At 43.0% G+C, this 25,933-nt stretch overlaps 1 protein-coding gene across 4 annotated transcripts in view; it reads right to left on the bottom strand.

Annotated features, from left to right (window-relative positions):
* The window catches only part of JAK1 (Janus kinase 1), a 63,409-nt gene that overhangs the window by 4,311 nt on the left and 33,165 nt on the right, over positions 1 to 25,933 (bottom strand). For 2 of the 4 annotated variants that reach the window (XM_057399223.1, XM_057399225.1), the window contains exons 2-18: positions 23,142 to 23,221; positions 22,106 to 22,304; positions 19,968 to 20,091; positions 15,341 to 15,491; positions 13,792 to 13,955; positions 12,872 to 13,214; positions 11,269 to 11,442; positions 10,379 to 10,536; positions 9,383 to 9,506; positions 7,790 to 7,979; positions 5,745 to 5,851; positions 4,368 to 4,514; positions 3,869 to 3,956; positions 3,226 to 3,353; positions 2,652 to 2,787; positions 1,873 to 2,024; positions 682 to 832 (exon numbers count right to left, since the gene is read on the bottom strand). In XM_057399223.1, the coding sequence (XP_057255206.1) occupies positions 682 to 832; positions 1,873 to 2,024; positions 2,652 to 2,787; positions 3,226 to 3,353; positions 3,869 to 3,956; positions 4,368 to 4,514; positions 5,745 to 5,851; positions 7,790 to 7,979; positions 9,383 to 9,506; positions 10,379 to 10,536; positions 11,269 to 11,442; positions 12,872 to 13,214; positions 13,792 to 13,955; positions 15,341 to 15,491; positions 19,968 to 20,091; positions 22,106 to 22,304; positions 23,142 to 23,147 (2,542 nt within the window). In that variant the 5' untranslated portion in view covers positions 23,148 to 23,221. The remainder of the gene's footprint in view (positions 1 to 681; positions 833 to 1,872; positions 2,025 to 2,651; positions 2,788 to 3,225; positions 3,354 to 3,868; positions 3,957 to 4,367; positions 4,515 to 5,744; positions 5,852 to 7,789; positions 7,980 to 9,382; positions 9,507 to 10,378; positions 10,537 to 11,268; positions 11,443 to 12,871; positions 13,215 to 13,791; positions 13,956 to 15,340; positions 15,492 to 19,967; positions 20,092 to 22,105; positions 22,305 to 23,141; positions 23,222 to 25,933) is intronic. The other 2 variants (XM_057399224.1, XM_057399226.1) reach the window with 1 other exon arrangement.

The following is a 25,933-nucleotide window of genomic DNA, read 5'->3' as shown; positions in this document are numbered from 1 at the left end:
AAAAAAGTCTCAGGTCAGACAGATTCCTGCCAGGACATCTTGGACACTTCTAGGCATCCTTGCTCACTGCCAGTGAGCTGTTCTTAGTGTGTCTACCCCTGCTGTCACAACTTCCCTTACTTATATCCTGCCTCCTGTTTGACAGGGAATTCCTTCCACTCATACGTGCCAGTCTGTCACTTGCTCATGTTCCCCCTCGCCTTGTGGGTTGCTTGCTGGGTCTCCTTCCAGACATCTCGCCTTCCCTTGCTATACTTCCCACCCTCTAGTAGTTACTCAGCTTCCATGATTATATATTACTAGATACGGGAGGCAAAATTATGCCCTTTATTGACTGACTGCTAGTTGCTTTGTAGGAACTTCAGCAGAAGATGAGCCAGGAATCAGAGCTGTCTGAGCCCTGTGGAGGTCTCATGGAGCTCAGAGGTTGGAAATAAAGCTGTTGTATGACATATGGACCATCAAATGAGCCAGCAGTAATACCAACACAACTGCAGCCACACATACAGCATGAATTAAACACATCCCACTTGCACTCGTCTGCACAAAGGGTTAGTTCCATTTCTGCAGGGACACCACACTCCTGGCATCAATACAAGCAGACACATGGGAGAATGCCCCTGGAGGGTCCTGCCTTGGCCAAATAAAGCAGCCATTCCTATCCCAAAGCCAAGGCCTTACTTTGTTCCTCCAGCTTGTTGATGTCTCTCATGATTGCTCTGAAGAAGGGTCTCTGATGGGGGTCATAGTTCATGCACTGCTTCATCAGGTCAGCCAGCTCCTTGCACGATGGTGTCGCCAACACAAAATGCCCCTCGTAGAACCTCTCCTTCTGTAAGGTGCAAAGGGAAACTCCTGCTTCAATTGCAGCTTTTAACTTAATACACCTGTGTTCTACAGCAGAAAATGTGACCGTTGGGTCCTTAACTCACTGTGGGCTTCTACTTTGACAAGAACTCATCCTCTTCACCATCTCCTACCCACAGAGAATTATTACTGTGCTGAATCTGGTGTAGTTCGGAGCAACCACTTAAAACACATGAAGGTTCTACAACACTCTGAAGTGATTTTTCCTCCTGGTTTGCCACGTTATTTATGCACTGGGACAAATGGCTGAGTGGAAATGCTCACCAGGGAAACACCACAGCACTGCCTGCTCTTCACAGCCCCTGAGAAGGTACCAGCTTTGGGGCAGATGGGATGAGGATGGACTTTCCTAAGCTCTGCCTTCCACATGCAGGAAGGGGACTGCACCCTGGGCAGCCAGTTCCTTTCAGCCACCTCCTGTAATAACTCAAGGACTCAGTCATTTCCTTCAGATGAGCAGCAGCTGCTTTGCTCCATCCCCTTCCCAACACAGCAACACTTCAAGAGACAAAAAGCATGTTTGGAACATATGCTGAGGGCCTCCAGCAGCGCTGAACAGACACTGCAGCAGGGAGGCAGGACAAGGCTTATTTAATGTCTTTTAGATTTCATAGTGAATAATGGTGTCCCACGGGAGACTAGTTCTGAACCAACAGCTAAAAGACACAAGCAAGAACAGAACCACCCAACTGCTTGTAAGCAGAACCTCCATCACTTTGTAACTGGACACAGTGATTAGGAAAGGGCAAATGTGAGAGCAGCAGCAGTTCTGTTTAACTGAGAATGCTCCACAAGGTCAGGTTGAAGCAATAATGAGCAATTTCTACAGCAAGGACATGAATTCCTGCTGCAACCTGTGGCAGTTGACACAAATCAGCCCCTTACCAAGTCCAGCTGAGCTGGATTTCCTGCAAGGTGCAAGCAATTCAAGTTGGGTATGGAAACTGCAGCGCCAAAGAGGCTGTATCGGAGATGTGAAGGTAAGGGTTATGAACACAGTTTTACCTCTGCTAACGTCTTGTCTTTCAGTGGGACTTCTCCATTATAGCAGATTTCCCACAGTGTTGTACCAAAGCTCCACTTATCTGCTGCAACACTTAGATTTTTGGAGTCTTCAACACATTCGGGTGCAATCCAGGGGATTCGCTCGACGCATTCTGAGATCAAATGCAGAATCAATGCGTTCTGGAGTTAGTATCAAGGGACTCAATAAACAGCCTTCTAACTCAGTTATTCTGGTCTAACACCCGCTTAACTAAGCTAAACTAAAGCTGCACTGCTTGTCCACCTTCAGGCAAATCTTCATGCCCAAATCCCTGTTCTCTCGAGGGTGTTCCTGTGCATTTTACAAGGTGGTGCCTTGAGCCATCCAGAAACTGAGATTCCTTCTGCATTATCTCACTTGACTTAAGTGAGTTTTTAAGAGAAATGAATAAAACAAGCACCCTCCATCAGCAACATTCTTTCACTTACTTACTTTTCAGATTTGTGAAAGCTGGCTACTTCTATACTGGAGCCAGGTCTAGCTGGTATAAATGGTAGAGATATACTCTAAGGAAAAAGTGAGGGTGATGAGGTGCTGCCCCATCCCTGGCAGTGCTCAAGGCCAGGTTGGACACAGGGGCTTGGAGCAAGCTGCTCCAGTGGAAGGTGTCCCTGCCTGTGGCAGGGGTTGGAGCTGGAGGAGCTTTAAGGTCCCTTCCAACCCAAACCAGGCTGGGGTTCTATAATTTCTTCCTTTCCCCTTCCCCACCAAAGAAAGCAATCCAATTCTTGTACCATACCTTGTCTGGTCAGCACAGTTATTGGTATTCCTGGATCACTCAGCTTTATGAAGGGACCATATTCAGTGTCAATTCCCTCTCTTGCCAATAGGATGTTTTTAGTACACACATTTCCATGTACCAAATCCTTATCCTCCTGCGGGAAGGAAGGAAAAGAACAGTGAGTGCAGTTCTCAGTGCTCTGCAAGTGTTCTGACATACCCACGACATAGGGGAGCACTGAAAAATAGTCCAAGCTGAAACGTAAAAATACAGCTTGGAAGAAATTATCCTAGAGAAAAACAGGGAAAGGGGGAATAGGGAAATGTACTGTTCACTCTTAGGCACCATAATATTCCTTTTCCACAAAGAGCATCACTGCAGGCACATGGCCTGCTGATAAAACGGAGCTCACGACCTCCTCTGAGGCTCTTTCTCCTTATTTAAAGCAACAATATGAATACAAAAGGAATATCCCATACATTGTACAGTCCCACTTGAGAAAGCAAATTCCTTAGTTACTGAGGCACATGGAACCTCGGGAGCATCAGGTTGTAGCAGCTACAGGCAATGCTTCTGTCGAGAGGTCTCTTACCAAGTAGCTCAGTGCGCTCGCAAGTTGTTTGGCAACTTTGAACTTCCAAGGAGTTGTCAGAACTTCACTTTTCCGATGCATAAACAGATCCAGAGGCCCAAATTCAACAAACTCTTCAACCATGATGTCTGTGAAATCAGGAACATAAAGTCAGTACTGCAGTAACCAGTGTCTGGAGTGATCTAATGGCCTGTTACCATCTCCCCCTCTCCCCAGGGCACGATGGTTATTGAATGTCTTTACTTCACCTTCCCCAAAGGCGATTTCAGTGTTCAGAGTCCAAATGAAAAGGCTGAGTGGGTTTATGTAGTAAATGGACAGCAAACCTGAAGCAAAGCATTTCAAAGACCACAGGGCAAAGTCTTCCCAAGGAAGCCAGAAGGCTGGTTTGTAAGGACACTGCCACTATCACTCTGGCATTCCAACCTCAAGAAAGAGCCCATAAGGCACTTATTCAAAGACAGCATTGGATGAGGAAACTTGTTAGCAGAAAGGACTCTGCAGCTGCCTTGCATTTCTGATTCCACTTGTGTCTGCACTGAGAACTGAGGCAGCAACTGCTACCTCCATCTCCCCCGTGCCAGCATTGAACTGAACGGTGCCCAGTCCCTTCCAAGCCTGGAGAGGCATTCCCAAAACTCACTTTCAACATCCCGGACACAGACTCCATGGAGGAGGACAATGTGCTTGTGAGACACCTGCCTCATCATGCTCGCTGTCTCAAAGAATGCCTGTTGGGAAGCAAAAGAGGTCAGCCATGAAGCTGCTGGTCACTGCCACACTCATCCACGTGTTTAACAACTGCAAGCATCAAGGAACAAAACCATCTGCAGAATCACTGTGTTCTAGGAACAGAGAGGGTCAGCAATGGCGGGGATGTGCTTATGGTCTGCACATGTGCAGGCTGAAATCAGTGCTGGCGTGCTCCAGCCAGACCTAATGCTGCTTGCCTAATGAGCAGGTAACTCCAAAATGCTGGTCACTGACAGATCTGACTGCCTAAAATGGTGAGATACACCTTCAGTATCTCCTATTGCCTTAGCTATAGATGCACAAGCCCTTCTTTTAAAGGCTTCTCATAGTTAACCAAATACAACTGAGGTCACAGCTGTAGTACAACAGACAAAAAGGGAAAAACTTGCCAAAGAAATGTCTCTGTGGCTGGGGTCCAAGACTTTGAGGAGGACTTTAATCTTTTTCTCATTTTGATAGCCTTCGTTCTCATCTTCTTTGTAGCTGAGGATCCCTGAGTAAATCTGTGTTCTCGTCCCTCTTCCAAGATGCTCACCCTAAGACATAACACACAATACATGTTTCAACCAGGACATGAAGCAAACAAGGGTAGATTTACCCCAATACTTGGATCTGCACTGTATGCTGCTTCTCCAAGTAGAGAGTGGACTTAGCCCTCCACTTGATCTAGCTACATATAGACTTATAATTAGCACAGTGAGAAACCAATGACACTGTGTTAGCCTTTGCTTTAGCGGTCTCTCTCAGCATACTCGCCACTGGAAACTCATCTGACACAAAAGAGCTACTACATCTCCATTAACATCACACAGGTTCACTGTGGTTTAACATTATCAGACTAAACACCAAATGAATAAATAATTACTGGCCTCTTATTTACAATAAGCTGCTACTGAGGCAACCTTTAATGTCCTTCCAAAAGTTAGAGGAAGTAATACTTCAATGGAACGCTTTGTCTGGGAAAGCAATTTCCTCCTAAAATCACAGAGGATGCCACCGTGGGATATTTTTGCAGGAAGCCTGCACCCTGACTGTAAATATCAGCATCAATATTAACATAACCCGTATCTCTCTGGGCACTGATGCAAGTTAACAAAACCCCCAAACCTTTCTGTTTAACTGAAGCAGTTAAGTGCATGTTTGAAGAGCTCAGGTCTTTTAGAAGCATCAAATGTGACTGCGCATTCCAGCCACTGGGGGGTTTGAGGTTTGTTCAGGATTTAGCATCACTGATTGAAACAACTGATGGAAAAGCTGGGTGCTGAATCAGTCTGGAACACAGGATTTTGAATGCTGAGACTCTTCAGAGCTTTTGAATACTTCACCCTTGTTTTTCACTGTAGGATATTATCTTAAACCTCTAAGCTGCCTGTTTCCTGATACGTGAGGCTTTAACAGATACAGCCACATTTAGCAACAAAGCGCCTCAGAAGAACAGCTCTGAAGACCTTCGTGGTGTTTTAAGAACGACCTTAGAAGCATCTCTCTCCACAGCCATTAGAAACCTGCTCAAATATCAATTTCATTCCTAGTGGCAGGCATTACTTGCAAGCTGCTCTTCTTTTTCCACACAAGGACATGTAAACGATTAAGTTCTGCAATAAGAGGCTTTAATACAAATGAAGATTCTCCTTAAGCTTTGCTGAGGAGAAATGGGAGTGAAAGAACCAGCTGGAATGGGGTGATTTTGTATTACTGAACAGGGTACAACAGGATGCTGCACTTGTTTGATTACAAGAGAGAAACAGAGTTCAGCAGCTCCCCACCTGGATGATTTCTTCCTTAAGGATTCGGTGGAAGCTCAGCTGCCCCAGGTGATAGACTGGCTGCCATTCCTGCGCCTTCTTGGTTGCAACCAGCAAGTTGGAGATTTCTGGAAGGCAGGGAGAGAAAAGAGTCTTTAGGGCTTGTCAGAATAACTGCATCCACCCTTCTCAGTCAGTAACTTTGCTGCCTATGCTTACTGCAAAGTAAACCCCCAGACGGATGAGCAGGGAGGAAAGAAGAGACTTTGACTTAAGTTCTGCTCAAGTAACTTCTGTCATCCAACAGAGAATTCACTACAGCAGAGCTATGTATTTTATATTATACACACAATGTTAATATTAGCCATATTGGGGCTGATATTAAGAAACTGAACAGTGGCTACTGCACAAATGAATACCCAGGACTACAAGAGGCGATACCTCTGCCGTACGCTAAGTAAAATACCACACAGTCCCTCCTGCAGTGTGCAGATGGGTTAAGAGGTAGCTGGAGTCTCATTTCCTCTTTTTACCTCCTTGAGCACTTCTTGCACCCTGGGAAACACCAACAGTCTGTTTCCAGAGCACTGGAATTAAACTGGGGAATGGGAAATGAACAGAAGGAAAAGACTCAAAAGGCTGGTTCTTCCTCCCCACTGCTTCTGGTGAGGGAGAGGCATGGTCAGATCCCAACGCCTTGCACATGAGTTTTGTCTTCCTGTGTTGAACAGCAGGCTTTATTTATTACAGTACAATGGCTTTAGATGTCTGTGTGCATCTGGCCTTCCCATTCCTGTGAGCAGCACATGTGCATCAGGGCTAAACTGGGATCTAGGACTCCGAAAACAACCAGTCATGAACCATACACTGGAAACCAGCTTTATTTCTGCATCCCCTAAACCTCTTTGTGAATAACCAATAAAATAGATTTAAAAAGAAGGGAAAAAAATACCCTAAACAGGGAATAGGCAGAATAGGCACAGATAATGTGCTGGCTCCCACTGTAATTCCAGTGAAAAGCTGAAGTGGGCAGTCAACTCCTTGACTCATTTCATTTTATTCCACATACAGCTGTCAAAATGCAGTCACAACGTATAACCTCTCCATGCTCCAGACAGGGTTCCTCAAAGTGCTGCTAAGCTCAGTGTCCATCTACAGAAAACTCTGCTCTAAAACCATCAGAACAAGCAGGTAATTAATGCAGCTCAGTTATTTCCCTTCTAACAGAAAACCACTATCAGATCACACAATCACACCACTGTGTTTCCCCTTTCAGACAAAACTCAGCTGCAAGACACTTGCTTATAGCAAACCATTTCAGTAAGCGCTGGCATGGGCAGTTTAACAAATGCAGGCTTGTCCCAGCCCTCTCAAAGCTGACCTCGCAGATGGATTTACTGACTCCAAGGCTGTTCTGCTTGCTAACAGTTGCAGAGCCAGCTTTCCTTCTGCTTCATGATTAATAGACTAAACAACAGCTCAACATGAGAGCAAACAAGCTTCCAACCAGAGGTTGCCACACAGCCACTGCAGGCTGCAACCCTCCTTTGCCACAGGAACACGACGTGCTGAATGGTGACACTGCCTGGCATACGTGATGCGGTGAAGCAAAGGAAGAACCTTCCCTGGTCCCTGCTTCACCACAGCACTGCAGCCCATGGCTCTGAGTCAGCTGGGACATTTTCCTTTCAGACAAATCTAGAGGCCACCTCTACAGGGTCAGCCCAGCTTCGAGGTGCAAGAAGGGAAACCAGAACTTTTCTCAGTGTCATGGGAGGAGTTCACCCAAAGAAGGCTCATGAGAAGTACCACTCCCTGAGCATCCTGTGCTGAGCTTGTAACAGGGAAAGGAAACCCTTAAAACCTTGTTCACAGGGCTTGGGTTTGCTTTTTGAGAAGACACCTCCTCCACAGTGAAGGAAGAAACCTTAAATGTCACTTCTTAAGTAACCAATGAGCTTCACATGGGGACACAGAACACATGAGACACCAAGAACGCCTCTCATCCTTGGAGTTTGTTTCCTTTCAACAACAAAGTTTGTTGCCCCTCTTAAAGGGCACACTACCTCTTGGTTTTGGTTGGCAGCACCTCTTCAGTGTAAAGCTTATGTTGTCTGTCCGGAGTATTTGTCCCTTCAGGTGATCCATCAGCTCTTTTAAGGATGAGAAAGATTTGCTGGATCCATGTAGGAAGTACCCGCCTTTCTTCACTTCAATCTGGAAGTTCTTGTACTGGACTGAACTATTTCCCATCTGCTATTGGGGGGGAAGGGAGAAAAAGACAAAATATAATCATTAGAGTGAAAGAATGTTTGTAAAGCCACAAAAACTTCCCAAAAGCCTTCGAAATCACACGTAGGACCAGTAATCACTTGCCTCTATGCCAGGGTCCTCTAACTCCAACACAGTAGAAAAAGCCCTAAAATTCCTATAACTTTCAGTCCCAGGAAGACTTACAATAACAGAGTGGAAGAGCAGCAACATGAAGATTCAATCACCTAAGAAGCCCAAATTATGGCTTGTGTGTTTTGCAGAACCTGAGAGCGTGTGGAAGCCCTGACTCTTCCTGAAGGAATCTTCTCTTCATCTGGTCAAGAATTGCAGAAGCTGGACCATGGTTTCAACATCTCCACTTAAAAATACCACAGCTCCCTTTCACAACCCACATTGTTCAACAAGTGAAACCATTCCATGCTGATGCTCACACTTTCCAGTTTCAAAGGGCTGAAACTTATGCACTTACCTATCTCAGCCCTTTCAAGGCCTCTTCCTCACCTCTACCATACCACAGCTTCATGCCACCTTTCCTTTTTCTTGATAAGCCTTGCAAAGAGCTTGAATGTTTTCCAAGGCACAACTGATTTGTTATTTCAAGTTGTCCTGTCTTTTAGAAGACAGTGTTGATCACTTAGCCCTCTTAGAAATGTCTACAGAAGATGAACCCAGTATCAAGTATCCCTTCTTGACCTCACAGTTGATTCTATTTACCTGTATTTCTAAGGGAAGAACAGCAGTTTATATGTGTTTATGCTAGTATTATCCTTGTGTGAACACCTGAAGTATTTTCTCCAAAGCAGCAAGTCAACTGCAGACTTCAGCTGAACTTCTGTGCAGTTCCTGCATTCTTCTTTTCTGTCACCATCACCATCTGGTTCCCTCAGCTATCCCTCATCATGAGCTTCTGCTTATCAATCATCTTTCAAGAAGTATGTTCCCCCAGCTAGCTGTATATCTATCTCCTTCTGTGGTGTTCTGCATGTAAAGGGAACTGTCTTCATGCACTGTTCTTTTCCAGTGTGTCAGGAGAAACACACTTGTATAATTAAACCCATGTTCAGGAAACATTAGCTAAGTTACAGTGACAAATTGTGTATGTCATTCTCACACCATGTGAGTTTAAAATGCTTAATTTCAACCACGTTCTTGCACAGCTTTATTGCTATGAATGGCAATGTTCTGGGTGTCCTGAATCATCTTTGTAGATACAGCATATTTGTAGAGGGTCTGGGGAAAAGGAAGCTACGAGTACAGCTCTCTACCCTGTGCTGCAGCAGCTATCACAGACGTAAGGGTGACTGCCCTGAAGAACACAAATGCATGAGCATGGATTACAGGCAGCTGCCAGTCTTCAGCTCATTATCAGATGACTGCTGACGTACCTCTGAGCCTTGAGAACAAGTCACTGTCATGAGAATGTGGTTAAAGTTTGTGCAGCTCCACCTCAGCACATACATTCCTGTTTCGTTCCCTTCCTGGCGCAGCTTGTTGACGGCATATTCCGTGCTGAAAGAGTCAATGTACACATGAGGAAAAACAACCAATGAGCAGCTGCATCCCAAATCTATTATTAGGAAAGACATAGGAGAGTAAATTCTGTATTTGGCACGAAAACGTGTAACAGCAACTTAGAAATATTTATGTTATTTATTATTAAAACATGATTTAATTGTGTGCATTACACACACTTGCATTTAGCTGCTCAGAGCAAGGGAAGAAAGATTTGTTAAGCTCTTAGTATGCTTAATGGGGAAATTCCACATCTAACACAGTGCACACATAAACTCTCCGTTTTCTATATACTGTATCTTCAAACATAAAAAGAAAAGCCAAAAAGATTGAAGTGTTCAAGGCCAGGTTAGACAGGGCTTGGAGCAAGCTGCTCTAGTGGAAGGTGTCCCTGCCCGTGGCAGGGGTTGGAACTGGAGGAGCTTTAAGGTCTCTTCCAGCCCAAACCAGTCTGTGGTTCTATGATTCTATGAAAGAAACATAATTGCTTTAGCTATTTGAAACAACAGAAGGCTTTGTTCATCCACCCGAGGACTCCTGGGGTCAGTGTAGATACAGCTCAATGCTATTTATGTAAATTTTTTCATCTGTTCAACAGACAATGATCTTCATATCTATTAGTGGAGTAAGCCTCAAAATATTCCTATAATGAGGAAACACTGGCTTTAGAGATGAGTAAATTTTTGTGGAGAGAAACAGTGATGGGTTTTGCCATATAATCCTTAGCAAACTTAAGTTGTTCTACAGCCTTTTGGTAATTAACAGTTTTCCAAATGTCCAATTTCCTCAGTGGACTCAGAATCTCGATGCAGCAGTATTAGAGGACTAATTATTCAAGTAGAAAAACAACAATCAAACGTTTTCCTCACCAAATGGGGCCATGGCATCCGTTTTTTATGTTGTGCTCAATCAGCGGAGGAGCCACATCTGTGCAGAGGTAATGGTGAGCATCTGCTGTAAGTCTGAAGTACCCATCTATCAACGACGCGAACGACAGGGCCTCATCATGTGAGGACAGCTTTAATTCCTACAACAAAAGGGTACTTTAGTAAAGAATTCATGTAGTTCTGATAAAACATTTCAGGAGTGCTTCAATATCCAGAGATTTTTGCATAGAGTGGCTAAAAAATTGTCCAGAAACCTACAACAGAAAACCACATTTAGAGAGCCAACACTGACCATCCTCTGTTCTCCCCACCCATTACTGGAGAGAAACTTTGGCTCTCCAGCATGACATGTTCTGCTGTAATCCTACATGAGATCTGTAAGGCAAAAACTTGTGCCACAGTTCAGGAATGGGGCAGTCACACTGGACTTGAAGCCAAGGGCACTTAGGCAGCTCCTTTCCCAATTCTAATAGCAGGCAGCTCTCAGAAAGAAGAACCACTTCGGATGCTTAAATTGCACATCTAGAAACCTCCTCTCCTTCCTTCCCAAGGCCTTCCTGGATCTGCCACGCTTGCTGATGCTGCTTGTGGCTATCAAAGGTGTACATAGGAAGGCCACAGGCTGAGAAGCACAGCAAGAAGGCCATCAGACACTGGTGATGTGCAGTAATAAGTGTAGACAATCAATGATGCTCACCAACTTGCTGCTCTTCTAACTATCACTTCTGTATCTGTGGTGTTAGGGACAGCATATTTACCTGCTATTTAAGAGTTAAAATGTTCCTCAAGGAGGCTGTCACCTCTTGACCCAGCAATGCTGTGTCACTAGAGCTTCCTAGGGAAGGGAAACCTATCCAAGGCTTGGTTCTTACCATCCTTTTGTTATCCTGCTTGTTAATGCTGACTGTAGACTCCCTGATGACAATGTGGGTGATTTCAGGAAAATAAGAGAAGTTGTTCCATGTGTCTTGAATTTTGAGTTTCTCTTCATCCTTTCTGGTTTTGCCATCGGTTTTCTTCTTCTTCTCTTTCTCTGTCTGTACAGACTGCAAATACATTTTGGATAAAAGTAACTAATAAAAACATGTCTTTTTTAGCCCAGTGTTTTTATTGACAAATTGATCTTCCACAGCTATTTAGTTTTTGTTTGCTTTTTGCACTGAATTATCAATTCATTTACACATTCAGTGTATCTGCATTGCAAAGATATACTTCTATCAAGAATTGTCCATAAGACAGAGTTTTATGAGGATGAAAGTAAGCGCTCATTAGGTGACTTTCCTCTCTCTTCGCAAGGCTGAAGGGTCACAGGAAGGTTCTCACTGAGATGAAAGTCTTTGGTTTAGGGATTTAAATAAGTACAATCTATAAACCAGCAGAAGCAGGAGCTTTACAAGAAACAGGTTGCATTTCTTGCAAGCTTTCCTGCTCAAACATCAGCTCTTCCTTCCCTCACCCCATTAATATTATCATTCAAAACAAATTCCCCATCAGAGACAGTTAAGTTACCTCTAAATGAAGTGAAACACAATCGTTTCTGTTACAAAAGATAGTTATCAGTAGGGTTCTCACCACTCTGGGGAACTGAGGCAAGCAAAAAGAGGTTGATTTTTCAAGTATTATATGTGGAGAAAAACTGTAGAATGTGCCGTAACCCCTTCAAACCCAGAGCATATTTAATATTTATGTCCACAAAGTACAGAAGAGGGTTAAGCAAAATCAATTAGCAGCACTGAAACAAGGAACATCACGTAAAGTATCATGAGGTGAGAAAGCTCAGCTTTAATGTCACTGTATTTTAGTTTATTCATGAAAAGTCTATGAGTATGAGCAAATACAGCACCTGGGGTGCCATTATACAGACAGTATTAACAGGCTTTGGTATCAAGACAGAGCACAAAACCATAAAGACCTCCACAGACATTAATCTTTCAAGACTTGTGTCTGGTCTGGTAGATACATAGAATCCCAGACTGGTTTGTGTTGGAAGGGACCTTAAAAGTTCACCCAGTTCCAACCCCTGCCACGGGCAGGGACCCCTTCCACTAGAGCAGCTTGCTCCAAGCCCCTGTGTCCAACCTGGCCTTGAGCACTGCCAGGGATGGGGCAGCCACAGCTTCTCTGGGCACCCTGTGCCAGTGCCCCACCACTGTATAGTCTTTAATTGCACAGTAGAGTCTTTGATCTTCCTGCTAAACAGGTTGCCCACAGAGATTGTGCAGTGCCCACCCTTGGAAGTTTTCAAGACCAGAATGGATAAAGCCCTGAGCAACCTGATCTGATCTCAAAGCTAACCCTGAACAGGAGGCTGGGACTAGACACCTCCTGTGGTCCCTTCCAACCTGCAAAAATCCTACAAAAGAAGTCCTTTCAATAAAGAGCTGATCCACAGTGTCTGAAGACCATGATCATTTGTTCCAGTTATTATTCCCCCCTCAGCAATCCTCTAACTCCCGTTTATCAAGGGATACTTACATTTGGCTTGAGCCTCCACTGAATTCCATTGTTTCCCGTTACGATGACTTCATAGAGTGGGAGTATCTCATTGTCTCCACAACTGGATCTATTTATTTCATTCTCAGATGAAATCAGCAAAAAAGAAGTCTCAAAAATTTCTGCTCCATAATGTTTGGTCAAGGTCTCCATGGTTGACAGGTATTTCACTTTGAGATCCCGTGAAGTCACGCTACTGTCGCAAATGGTTTTGTTGTTAAACTCTTTAAGGAAATGCTTGAAAACATTATTTATCCGAATCCTGGTTAAGAAATTCCTCTGTCTGATAGTCTTGTTCAAGGTTTCAGGAATGTAATGCTTGTAACTAGAAGGAAAAACAATGCTATGAGTTAATATTGTTGTCTCCTAAGCCTTTAACTCTCTAAAACGTGCAGCTGCCTTACCTGGAACGTTACAGAGAACAGGATGCAGCAAACCACTGTGCAGCTGGTACTGTAGCAGTCTTTACAGCATTAATAGCCAACAGGACTTCAGGTAATAACCTTTTCTGAAAGCTTTTTAGTCAGATGGATACAGCCCACTCAAATCTATAATCAAATTGATTTATTCTAACTGCTTCCTCATTAGGTTGCCATTTAACGCTGTCATTTCTGACCATACCAATCCAAGAGCCTGAATCTATAGCAAGGCACTTGGTACCCAGCACATCAGTGGGCTGGCTGCACTAGCTTCATAGATTTCAAATACTTTCCAAATGAGAAAAAAATCAGGTTTTCTAATACATATCTTTATTGACAAGATTAGGAAGACCCATTTAGCAACAGTAGTGTGGAACTGGTAACTCCTGTACAGTCGGACCCTGGAAGGTAAAATGCTTAAAATCCCTTCTGGAAGACAAGTGCAACAGACCCAACAGTGACAAAGAAGTTGTCCAGGCTCACCTCATATCTTTGGGAAGCTCTGGAAGCTTCACATTTTTCTTGATGGCATAGTGAGAGATTGCAAGGACAGCCATGCCCAGGCATTCGTTTTCAATTTCATGAACCTCTTGATCATTTTTAGGATCACGGATTGGTGCCAGGCCTTTCACTAAGTCATACTGACCCTTGATAGGAAGCAAGTCAAAAAATAGGTTACCAGATTTGGTATTTGTCATGGTTTTCCTATGAGCAAGCAATATGTCACAAGATCAGAGGCTCTCCTCAAGCAAGAGTCACCCAAAGCTGAAAGCCAGGACAGGAAGGGGTAGGAGGAGAAGGGAAGAGCTATGCAATAGATGCAGTCTTCTCTTCAACCAGCAAAACAGAGGCAATCACTAGTCACCCACAAACCTGCCTATTTGAGAAGAAACACTAACATTTGTGCCTGACAGAAGTCTTTTACAAAGACACTTTCTTCAAGAGACTGATGGAATCACCAGCAAAGACATTTCTGTTGCCTTATACAAGGATCACTTCTTTCTGTTTGGCCTTTGGTTTAATGTTATTACCCAAAAGTAAATGCTTAACACAACACTGTCTGACAATATACATTAAGGTCCCTACTCAATCCACAACTTAAACGGCGTTTTCATTCCTCTTGAAGAAAAAATAGTTGCTTTTTTTACTACTTTAGAATGCAAGTGGCACCATTAAAATGCACCCAGAGCTGTAGCTCACTTGGTGTTTTCTCTTACTGTGATTTCACAATAAAACAAGGATTCACTGGAGCAGCTTCATGTTATTTCTTCTGCTGAAGGACACAGCCATATTTCAAAGCCTGAAGGTTCTGCAGTAATTATAGTCAGAATTAACAGTAAACAAGTTCTTCCCAGTACATTTCATTTGCTCATTTCACAAGCCTTCATCAACTTCAATGTTCCCATTTCTTTGGTGAAACCAGACAGCTTCTGGTTTGCAAAACCATTTGTGTGTCTACAAACCTTTCTGTACAAGAGCACAAGCTTTCTGAAACAGGGACACCCTGCTTTCCGTGCCATGTCCAGTGTGCTGTATGTACTGCCAGCAAGGGGACGCACAACAGAAGGAAGGAGAAACAGCATGGAAGGCCTGTGTGACAGTGGTTACTAGCAGTCAGTGTTTTAATACCACACACTAAAAAAACCCTCATTAAAAGGACACCATACTGTCAGTTTTAATTCTCCTAATGCTCCTCTGTAGGACTACAGATGTCAAAGTTACTAAAAATGTTTCACAAAAGAAAAGGTGGTAACATTTATATCCAAAAATGGTTAAGATTGAAAGAAAATACGCTATAAAGATATAGCCCTTTCTTTTTGGACAGTGAGATAAGTTTCTTTACACACCATGCATACGGGCAGATTGTTCTTCCTGTAGCACATCTTCTTTCCACCACCCAGAAGTATGAAGAAAACACCAACACTAACAGGTAATGTTACACGTACTTTAAAAGTCATTAAAGCAGCTTCTACTGGATCAAACAGTTTTTGTGTGACTACAATGGCAGAGATACTTGCAAACAACCTCTTACCTGGGCAAAGATGTATTCTAATGAGTTTGCATCAAGAATAGGGGTTCCTTCTGGTCCCAGCTTCTTCTCATAGTTCTTTGCCTTCCTTGGGGAATGCCTCCACACTGAGGGCTCATTTTCACTGGTCCCATGCCAGTTTGTAAAGTAGTATCTTGCAAGAGAAGAGGAATAAGCTTTAAAAATGTTTGGGGAAATCCTCTGTTTACATCAGATACATATTTTAAACTTACAAAGAAAACCAGTTAAAAGTTAAAATCCACCAATCTTCAGCCCTGAGGCTGCAACTTAAGAGGTCACTGGTGAAACCTCATGTCTGACCTGAGGAAATGGGGAAAAACTAAGGGAAAATGGTCTATAAGACAAAGGTTTTCAGCAGTTCCACTCAACAGGTATCTCACTCTTAGCACAACACCAGGCCTGACTGACTGTCACATCCTCATGCAAGAAGCTGCCACTCAGATAAGTTAGGTTTCCATCACCTCTTATGTTGCTTGAGCAGTGTGAGTGTTAATACTCTGCGCAATGGTTGGCATTACCATTCCAACGTAAAATGACTCCTCCAACGGGCTAACATGACTTCAGACCTCCTCCTCCTCCATTGGCACTGAATCAAAGAACAGGGCAGGACTGTGCATAGCCCCTGCAGCTGGAGCAGGAAGCAGTGTGATGCCTCCCTGGAATTTCTGCTTCTCTCACTCCCTGGAATTGCTGCTTCCTGCTGGTTTCAATGGAGCTGGTGAAAAAGGCACTAATTCAAACCATCTGGCTTTAAAGGGACACAGTCAATTGCGTATATTGCAAACAAGCTTTATACTCGTATCTGTACACAAAGCTATTTAACTGAAAACTGCTAAAGGAGTTGGAATCTGCTAAAGAGAAATCAAATTTGTTTAGAGTTTAAACCTCTGCTAGCAACTTCGGAGAAATCTTTGCCTAAGACAGGCACAGGGTTGGAGCCAGGCTGAGAGAGCTGGGCTGGGTCAGCCTGGAGAAGAGAAGGCTCCTGAAGGGGAGACCTGAGAACAGCTCCAGTGCCTGAAGGGGCTGCAGGAAACCTGGAGAGGGGCTTGGGACAAGGGCCTGTAGGGACAGGCCAAGGGGAATGGCTTTAAGCTGCCAGAGGGGAGACTGAGATGAGCTCTTAGGCAGAAGCTCTTCCCTGGGAGGGTGCTGAGGCGCTGGCACAGGGTGCCCAGAGAAGCTGTGGCTGCCCCATCCCTGGCAGTGTTCAAGGCCAGGTTGGATGCAGGGGCTTGGAGCAAGCTGCTCTAGTGGAAGGGGTCCCTGCCTGTGGCAGGGGTAGGAACTCAATGAGCATTAGGTTCCCTTCCAACCCAAACCAGGCTGGGGTTCTGGGATTCCACGACAAATGAAGACTCATGAATTAAATTACTCTTTAAGAGGTGAGACTTTCTGCACTCCATTTCTGTCCACCCTTTCTTACTGATAAGTCTTTTTAAGTCTCCAAAAACCAGCAGCTAGAGCATGAGTAGGAACACCAACAACCAACCACGTCAAACACTCCTGACAAGTACTGTAGGATACTGCAGAACTCCCAGGGTGTTTTGCGCTTCATCCAGTCCATCTGGCCAGTGCTGGAGGGGAACCTGCTGCTCTCTTTCACCTACTCCAGCTATGACAGTCCTACCTTCCAGAGGTGCCAGAAACATGTCCACTAGTTGCTTTCTCTGCACAAGAAACACTGATACCTCTGGCTTAAACACAATGCAGCTACGGAACAGTTAAACTCCTCCTCCATCAGCTGGTGTGATAACTAGTCCCGGATATTATGAAATTCTGTGGTTTCTGATGCTGTAGACTTTTATTCTTTTAAATTTTGGGTGAGTGGAAGAAATACAGAGCCAGTGAAAAGGTTCCCAGTGAAAAGCAAGTCCTTTTAAACTGCTACCAGAAGTACAGCAGCTGGCACAGATCCAATGGGGAGAGGAGGAGGATGGAAGTTCACACAGAAAGCCAACCTAAAGCTTTCAGCAGTGGGACAAAAATCAAACCCTCTAAAAGCATTTGAAACTACTCAGTCACATACCTTCATTCTATATATATAATGTTAATAGGACATGACCAAATCAAATCTATCAATATCATTTCAGAACACGGTTGGCCACAGAAAACTGATTTAATGACTAAATGATCATATACAGACCAACACAGAGCACTATTACATAAGGCCAGATCATTTTCCTTTTTCAAGAGGAATTCTGCCTCTTGCAAAGCTCAAAATAAACAACATTCATTTAGGGAACAGTTTCACAATCCTGCATTGCTCGTCATTTTTCAGGGCTCTGCCCTGCTCGCAGTTCAGATGCCCAAGCCAAGACACACAATAGATCAGAAATGGAAGGAAAATACCACTTCACCAATACAGTATTCCGAGGGAGATGGAATCTTTAGATTTTAGTGCTTAACTCATATAGTCTCTTCTTAAATGCATACGAGATGATTTAAATATGTATTATTGGCCCCAAAGTTTGCCAATTTTCATGCACGGAGTACATCTGACAAAAGAAACGTCCCTGCCAAGCTTCAAATCCCAGCTCCAAAGCTTAAGAAAATAAACCACCAGAACTTTTAAATATAGAAAGCAGGGCATTTTCCATAGCTCCCTTCTATAAAATGGTAGGAGAATTTACAGAAAACAAAGTTCAACATTGATCCATTTTGCCCTTATACCTAAAATCTGACAGTTACGAACAGCCAAGGATTTGCAACAGGGAGCTCTTCAAGCAGTTTGAGAGAAGGTGGTGGTACCCCACCGTGCAGGTAGGATGCAGTAGGAATGAAAGAGTACCTGGAGGGAGCTCTCATCATTCACCCAAAGCAGAAACATTCAAACACCAAACACAGCAGAAACTATTTTTTAATCCTACTTCTACTCAGAGGACTAAATCCCCACAACTCCACTTTTAAAATACCACCTTCTTCTACAGAGAAAAACACATCACATCAAGGAAATTCAACATTAGGGGGAAATACCCCAAACTCGCCTTATACCAAGAAATTCTTTTATTATCCAGTATACGGTTAATCTGACTGATATCTTACAGCAAGAAAAGGCACTTAATGCTCTGTAAGAGGCCATTAGAGTCCTCAGAGATTCTTTTAGAGAGTCACTCAATTCCATTACTGTGTGGTGTTTATCTGCCAAACTTAATCACAGCTGTTTAAATCTGGGATTAGCCAATGTTAAGTCATTAATACCACTAATAAACTGTGTTAAAGCAAAAAGGCAAGACCATGGTATCCTCTTCCTCTTCTAAAAACAGGTGTAGGTATTATAATTACTTGAAAAGCAAAGATCTTTTTCCTGACTGACAGTATTCTTGATTCTTAACAGTTCATCTATCAAAAATAACAATTCCAGCCCGGCACAGGTGTAATCAGAATTGAAACGGCTTACAGTTCAAAGATCCCATTTTCAAATCTCTCCTTGTATCTGCATAAGCAAAGTGGTTGTTACTCTCTATCAAGCTTAGAAAACAGTTTGAATGCACAAACTGCAGTTTCTACAGGCCAGCTCTCCCATTAGCATGTACAAGTGATAGTCATATTGTTTAACTAGAGATTATCAGGAAAAAGACGTTCACGTGAACACAGTGAAGTCACTTCAAGTGTTTTTCTCTATAGCCCAAACTGACCATGTATGTATTACATTTCAAGGCAAAGAGGGAATATTACAAAGAAGCTTATATTCTTACAGTTGTACCTGGAAGAACTGACAAAACCGATATCTGGACTTGCTTTAGGAAGATGGGTAAAATTTCTACACTAATTCATCTTGAAAGCAAAGTTTATTCTATGTATTTTTCTCCTGTATCGTACACTTACAGCTCCTACTGATTCTAGAAGAAATGTCAGAATAAAACTCAAAACCATAAGGCAGTATAACGTGCAGAACTGGGTTTCTATCAAACCCTAAAGGAAGATGTCCTTTAGGTGGAGCATGTGAGAGCGCTCAACAGTTGTCAGCATTACTGCTTTCCTCTTTCAGTAGGTGAAGGCTGGAGTGCCCATTCAGCCCCAAAAATCTCAGCAGGCTACATGCTGCATCATAAGAATGCCACCTGAAGTCCAACCTGATGGTATATGTCAGATAAAGATCCTGGGAACAATGGTTTCTATTGTTTGATGCTTCCTCCAGTGTAGTGCATGCCACCCACAGCGAGGTCACACGGATTCCCCTACAGCCCTAGAGAAGCATTTCATAAGCAGCAGCATGTTGCTTTTGCCTTTTAAGTGAGTAGTAAAATACCCACTGACTTCAGTACAAGCACAGCTCACTGTGGACACTTTAAACGGAAACTGAAAGATGCAAAATGCTGACCTAAGAAAACATTTCTGAGCCTTTTGGGTTTTAGGTTTTAGCTAATTCCATCATCTACAGCTCTGTGGGTCCTTGTGGGTTTTCAACATCTGGAGCTTTTCTTCAAGGTTATGAAGCAAAGATGCAAACAAAAATCACGAGACATTTTAAGCCTTTACAGATAACTTCTTATCCGTACTGTGAAAAGCAAGCTGCTTCCTTTGCTTTTGCTTTCCTGCTTCTTCACTAGGATTCAGAACACCTACATATGGTTAAGGAATCATTTCTCAGATGTTTTACACTTACCTCATTCGATAATGGAGGCGGTATGATGTTTTCTCATCTATCTTAAAGACCTGGTTTGGTGCATACCAGAGTCTTTTGTTCTCATCATACAGTGCAAAGAGATTGTGGCACAGAGGAGACACAGCTGTCAGAGAAAAGAAAACAATGAATCACAAGGCTACAACGCACATGCACGCCCAAAAAATACAAATACCTAAAGCAAATATCTGATCTTGCAAAACAGAACATAAAAAGAAACTAATACTAAGATTAGTTTAAAACAAACAGTAGGAAATCATGGTTGAAGTGGAACTGCAAAGTGCACATTGGTTCGCTCCACCACTTATAGTGTGTATTAAACCTATTTCGCGTACTTCAAACCTTAAACTTATTCTGAAATCCTGATTTTGCAGAAGGTTTTTTATCTTAAAAGGATGTAACTTGAAAATTTTCACTTTTTCCTGATCACAGAAATGGGTGTTTTAACAAAACCACTACTTTGTCCTCAGCTTTATTTTGCTAATAAACTTTACTCCCATCGTTAAGAGAAAGATTTAGTGAAAGGATGAAAATCCCCTTCCCATTATCAAACAAACAGAAAACAGAATGTGTCATTTTTCCATTCTCTGCTAATTCATCAGAGGCTTTTCCAACAAAGAACAAGACCTGGACTTGTGTGTCTGGGCTGACCTGCTTTAACCTCTGCATTTACATCACCCCAGACAAGAACAGGCTATGGTATGTTTACAGGTTTACCCTTGTTTGAATTTCTTGCTTCAGCTTCCTGCTCAATAGGAGGCAAAAAGCCCTTGGTCAGGGCAAGGAGCTCTGCGGCATGTGCTTAAGTGTCTTTCTGAAATGAGGCCAACTGCAGAGCACTTTGTTGGGGTCCTACAGGATTCAGTGAAACTATTTCTATTGTGAACTGTGGAGAACAGAAGGGAAGAAGGGAAACCACAGAAATGAATACTAAGCAGCCTAAAGGTGGGGTTGGGCAGCCACTGCCTTCTGCAGGTCAACAAGGAGTAGGCAGATGCCATCAACAGATTAACATCCAAGTTGTGATTTGAAGGAAAGCTCATTTTAAGCCATTTCTTCAAGGGTTTTAAGCTGACAACCAAAATTACCGGGAGCAGTTGCACAGAATGTGGGTTCACACCCATACAAACAGCAGCAGCTCACAGCTCTTACATGCTCACATGAACAGGTGGATTTAAGTACTCCTCATTTTCATTAAAACTATTCAAAACCAACATGAGTACTTCTTTGATGCGGTTTGACCTGCAGATTCCCATCATTCCTGCCTTTCCAATGGAAGAGAAGTATTAGGCAACTGAACTGAAGGGTACCAAATGTTACAAGAATCAAGGTGACAACCTAAAACATTTTAGAGCTGCAGGAAAGCTTAGGTCCAGTTTGCCCATTCATACAGCCAGATTCACTGCTCCCATGTCAACTGAATGATAGCTAGTGTTCCATGAAGCTTGGGGAACACAGAATTGAGATCACCGCAGGAAAGAACTTTTAAATATATAAGTATCCTGGTTCAATAAGGCTGAAACATAGATTAAATCCACTAATTCCAATAGAATTACTTGTATGTTCAAGTATTTTGGTGACTCACGGACCACACTGACAAAGCAAGATATCTTCTTCATACATTTATGCATTACTGCACTTGTGTGCCATTCAGGTAATCTTAACTGGTGAGTAACTCTCTGCAAAGAAGTGTCAAGTAAGAGAAAACTGAAACTAGCAAACAGGTTTTGATTGGGTTTTTTGTTTCCATTAGCCCTCTCCAAACTTTTATAAGATGGGACAGATCCTGACTACTGTATGAGGTAAAGTGTGCTTTGTGTTCACTTCTATACAGTGTCTCCTCTTCTCTTAAAAGAAACCTCATCATCCCACCCAAGTTAAAAAGTCAGTACCTGTATTTGAGAGACACAAGGGTGGGAGCTCATCGCTTCAATCAATCTGAAGACAGACTTTCCCCACAATTTCTTCCACTTCAAGCAGTTTAAGAACTGCCCAAACCAACCCTAGACTACTAACATGAGTACTTCTACAGACATTGACTTACATGCAGAGAAGGATGCATCCCTCTCTGTGCTGTCAGGCCTTGCCACTGAGAACTTATATAAAAGCCATGTACTCACAACACCTCTGGGCTGCTTCGATGCACAGCTCCTCTGAGGTGAACTCGCCACTGGTGTAAGAAATGGGAGCTTTATCTTGCAGGTAGAAAAATATTTCTAAACCTTGATGCTGAGCTTCCAGGTTTACTTCACTCTTCTTTGTGCTCCTCATCTTTGCACAGAAAGCCATGGCTTTGCAATCTTCTTTTACGTTTAGATACTGAAAGAGGAGGAAAAATAGTTAAGGAACATGTGAGGATGAGTTTAAGCCTTTGTGAGAACACAAACCCACTGATTAATAAGGGTGCTGCATACTACCATGGGCTAGGGGCTAGGCATAGCATTCCTCAAAGTCTTCACATTGGGGAACCTGATTATTCCAAATCAGCACTTTTCACAAATGAGGAGAAAAGTGATTATCCTGTTTCTGGTCACTGTTCCAAGTAATTCCCTTCTGTTTTGGTGGTTTCACAATTATTCTAGAAGGCTTCTCTTTTTACTGTAAAACAGGAATAACTTTCACATCCTTAAGAATTTAACTGGCTGGAAAACAATACTTGAGGCTGAGTAATAATAACAGTACAATTTATATTTCCTTTAAAAATAGAAGCTCTTTTTGTTTTACAATCTCCTTAACAGCTAAATATTTGGTAGTTTTCTCCCCTCTCACCCTTTGTTTTTAAACTCCCGATACTTAACGTGTCACAGTGAAACGAGCTTTATTGGAGAGCTGTTATTTATTATTACTTCTCTCTCTCCAGAAGGAAAGAGCAGCGCTAAGTAGGTTTCATGCAATAGCTTTTAGACTGCCAAGAATGCATAAAAGACAGCTCTGACCTGAAAGAAAATTCCTGTTGCATTTTATACCCCGTACTTAAATAGCAAGAACAGAAAGGAAACGGATGAACACACACTCTGGGTATTATGGGGTCTGTGTTCCATGTTTCACTAAGCTTTAACTCAATTAATAACAAAAGCCCAAACCACCAAGTCTACAGTTTATGAATAATCCTCCCACCGAAAAGCAAACAAACCCAAACCTCAAGAGCCAACACACCTGCATTTATGTGACTGTCTGATCCTCAACGCAACTGAAACGGATTATCTTCACACTCCCCAAGGGCAACTTGACCTTGGCTGACAAAAGAAATACAAAATACACGTTAGGATTTGCTTTGTACATTTTGAGGCACAAAATATACGGTCAGGCCACTTGAAATCCAAAGGAATCTTTCCATTAAGATAACTGAGAACTGAACCTAGTCTCGTCCAAAGACATTCACAGCAAGCATCTAGGAGTGTATGTAAGTGCACTGATTTCTTTTGGCTCCTTGGGTGCATTGGCTGAGATTCAAACAAAAACCAAAGGGAAAGCCTTTCTTTCTGGTTATTCTTTCTTTTTTTCCCTTTTATTACATTTTCAGAGCATCAGCCATCAGGTTGGTGTCATAACTACAGCAACCCTTAGCTGGGTGACCACCCAGCTTTGGAAGTCACTTAATTCTTCACATTTTTAACTACATGTTGCTAATTCCAATTTCTCCCCAGTCTCTATTGTTTCTTCCCCATTCAAATTATCAGGGTTTTTTCTTTGTTTTATTCTCCTTTGCTCTGTGAAAAGTGCAGAGAATAAGGAAACTACTCAAGGAAGTACCATTGTAAGGGTCATATTTCTCTCAGAGGAACCTTCATAGAACAGAATCCCAGAGTGGTTTGGGTTGGAAGGGACCTTAAAGCTCATCCAGTTCCAAGCTCCTGCCACAGGCAGGGACACCTTCCACTAGAAGGCACTGGAGCTGCTCTAAGGTCTCCCCAGAGCCTTCTCTTCTCCAGGTTGAACAACCCTGACTTGCAGCCTGTGACTTGAGTGTCTTCAAGCAGCAGGAGCACCTTCCAAGACCCTACATTTGTTTTTTAAGCCTTATCCAACACCACAAACCACCTCAGTATCCTGGGGCTGGTTTGCAAAACTACTCCCACCCAAAGTTAGAGGCTAGCCTTACCACCTGAAGCAAGCCAGGAAAATATCAATACCATCTTTTTTCAATGGCAGGCATGACAGTGCCTCTATTTAAAGCATTGTCTGACACCAGGGCTGTAAAATAAATGAGATGCTATAGGAATCCTTAAGAAGCAGGTGGAGGAAAAATGGGCATTGGTGAGATGTCAACCTAGTCCCAGCCCTGATGGTAGAGTGCAGAGCATCAGTGGAAGAGCTGGCATGCTTGGAAGGCATGATTCCAAAGGCTTCTTTCCAAAGATGGACAGGCTGCTCCTCTCCCATTGGCATGGGAATAAGCCAGGTGAGGAATAGTCTGGACTTCTCCAAGAGAAGAATGATGTGGGACTCTGCTCTGCATCTCCAGAGACTCCTCTCTTCTGGCACTTGTTCTGCATCACTGTCCATCAGCCACAACTCCATGCTCTCAAGTGGAAACCATCCATGGCTTCTCCTGGGGTAGGCACTAATTGAGTGTGACAGTAAACTCAATGTGACAAAATGTGTCTAAACTAAACATGACAGTAGTGCAGGGTTGGTTAAACATCACCCATCACTCATCTGAGGCTGAAAGACTCCTCTATTTGTATTCTCCATCTCTCCTTCTTCTCTGCCAAACATACTTGAACTAAATGCTCACTGGTTTTGCTGCCACAGCAGACTTCAATGAATATTGCTTTATAAGCCTTAGGCTTAGTCTGGAGAAAGTCTGACACTGCCACACATCCTCCCTTCTGCTTGGAAACTGCCCAGCAAACGTGATACTGCCATAGACAGAAAGATAACATTTAACAGCACAACACACATTTACAATTGAATTGCATATGCTTCTTCCATCCGTGCCACTTTAAGGCTAAATTTGAGTTTCCAGACACACTGCCTCAACAACAATATGGAGAAGAAGTAATAGCATGATTACTGGAATATGCAGACAAGGCAGTAATTATTTCTGCATAGCACCATCAAACTGAAACGCAAAAGGTTGAAGATATCAGCTTTACTCTAAGTGAAAACACTCCTTTTTAAATGACATATCTTACAAGTGAAATTCAATATATTGTAATGTGTGTGTGGGCATAAGATTCAAAAGGTTGTCCAGATGTCTGAAAAAAAGAAGGGAAACCTAAAACCATTGCTTTTGTGTGGATTCATAAATCAAAATTGTTGCTTTTCAACACAGGGTTCTTTGGTTTTGCTCAATAGCTCCTACTCTTGTTTCTGATCACAGCAGCAGTTCCCAGAATGCAAAAACAATTCCACCCTCAAAGTGCTGCTTCATTTACAATATGCTTTTGGGGATGAACCAAAGCAACCAACGTCCAATCTCTAACTTCCTAATGAGTTTTCCAGATACTTCCATGCTCAATGGAATTCACCTTTTTAAGAATGTGTCTTAACCTTCCAAAGTGCCTCCTTAAACAAGACTAATTCCTGCTGTCTCAGCAGCGGCAGCTCTCACCAGTTCTACACAGCAGTGTTATGGTACATACAGCTCACAGCACATGGTGACAGCCAGGACACCCTTTCACCCCTCCAGACCCTGCTGCCTGTAAGCATGTACTGGTGCATCCGACTGTTCCCAGTGCGTGACTCAGAGCTCTCCATGGCCATTCCACTCTGGCTTTTGCAATCTCAGGCATCACATTACACATCATGCTTCATGTCCGAAATCTGAAAGGGATTTTTATCCTTTGACACTTAGAAGGGTTTAGAGCCACAGGAGACCACTGTTTCTTGTGTGCATCCTCCAGATCATCTCCCTCCCTTGCATGTTTCCTTGATGAACTTACAGATACTGGCTGCATCCTTTCTCAGGCTGCATTTTGCTTGGCTTGTGCCACGTTCCACTC

This window comes from Pezoporus wallicus, unplaced genomic scaffold, assembly GCF_028554395.1.
Source record: "Pezoporus wallicus isolate ANWC-B61680 ecotype Strahan unplaced genomic scaffold, APGP_CSIRO_Pwel_v1 contig_11395, whole genome shotgun sequence".
NCBI lineage: Eukaryota > Metazoa > Chordata > Aves > Psittaciformes > Psittacidae > Pezoporus > Pezoporus wallicus.
This window is presented reverse-complemented; position numbering and strand designations above follow the sequence as displayed.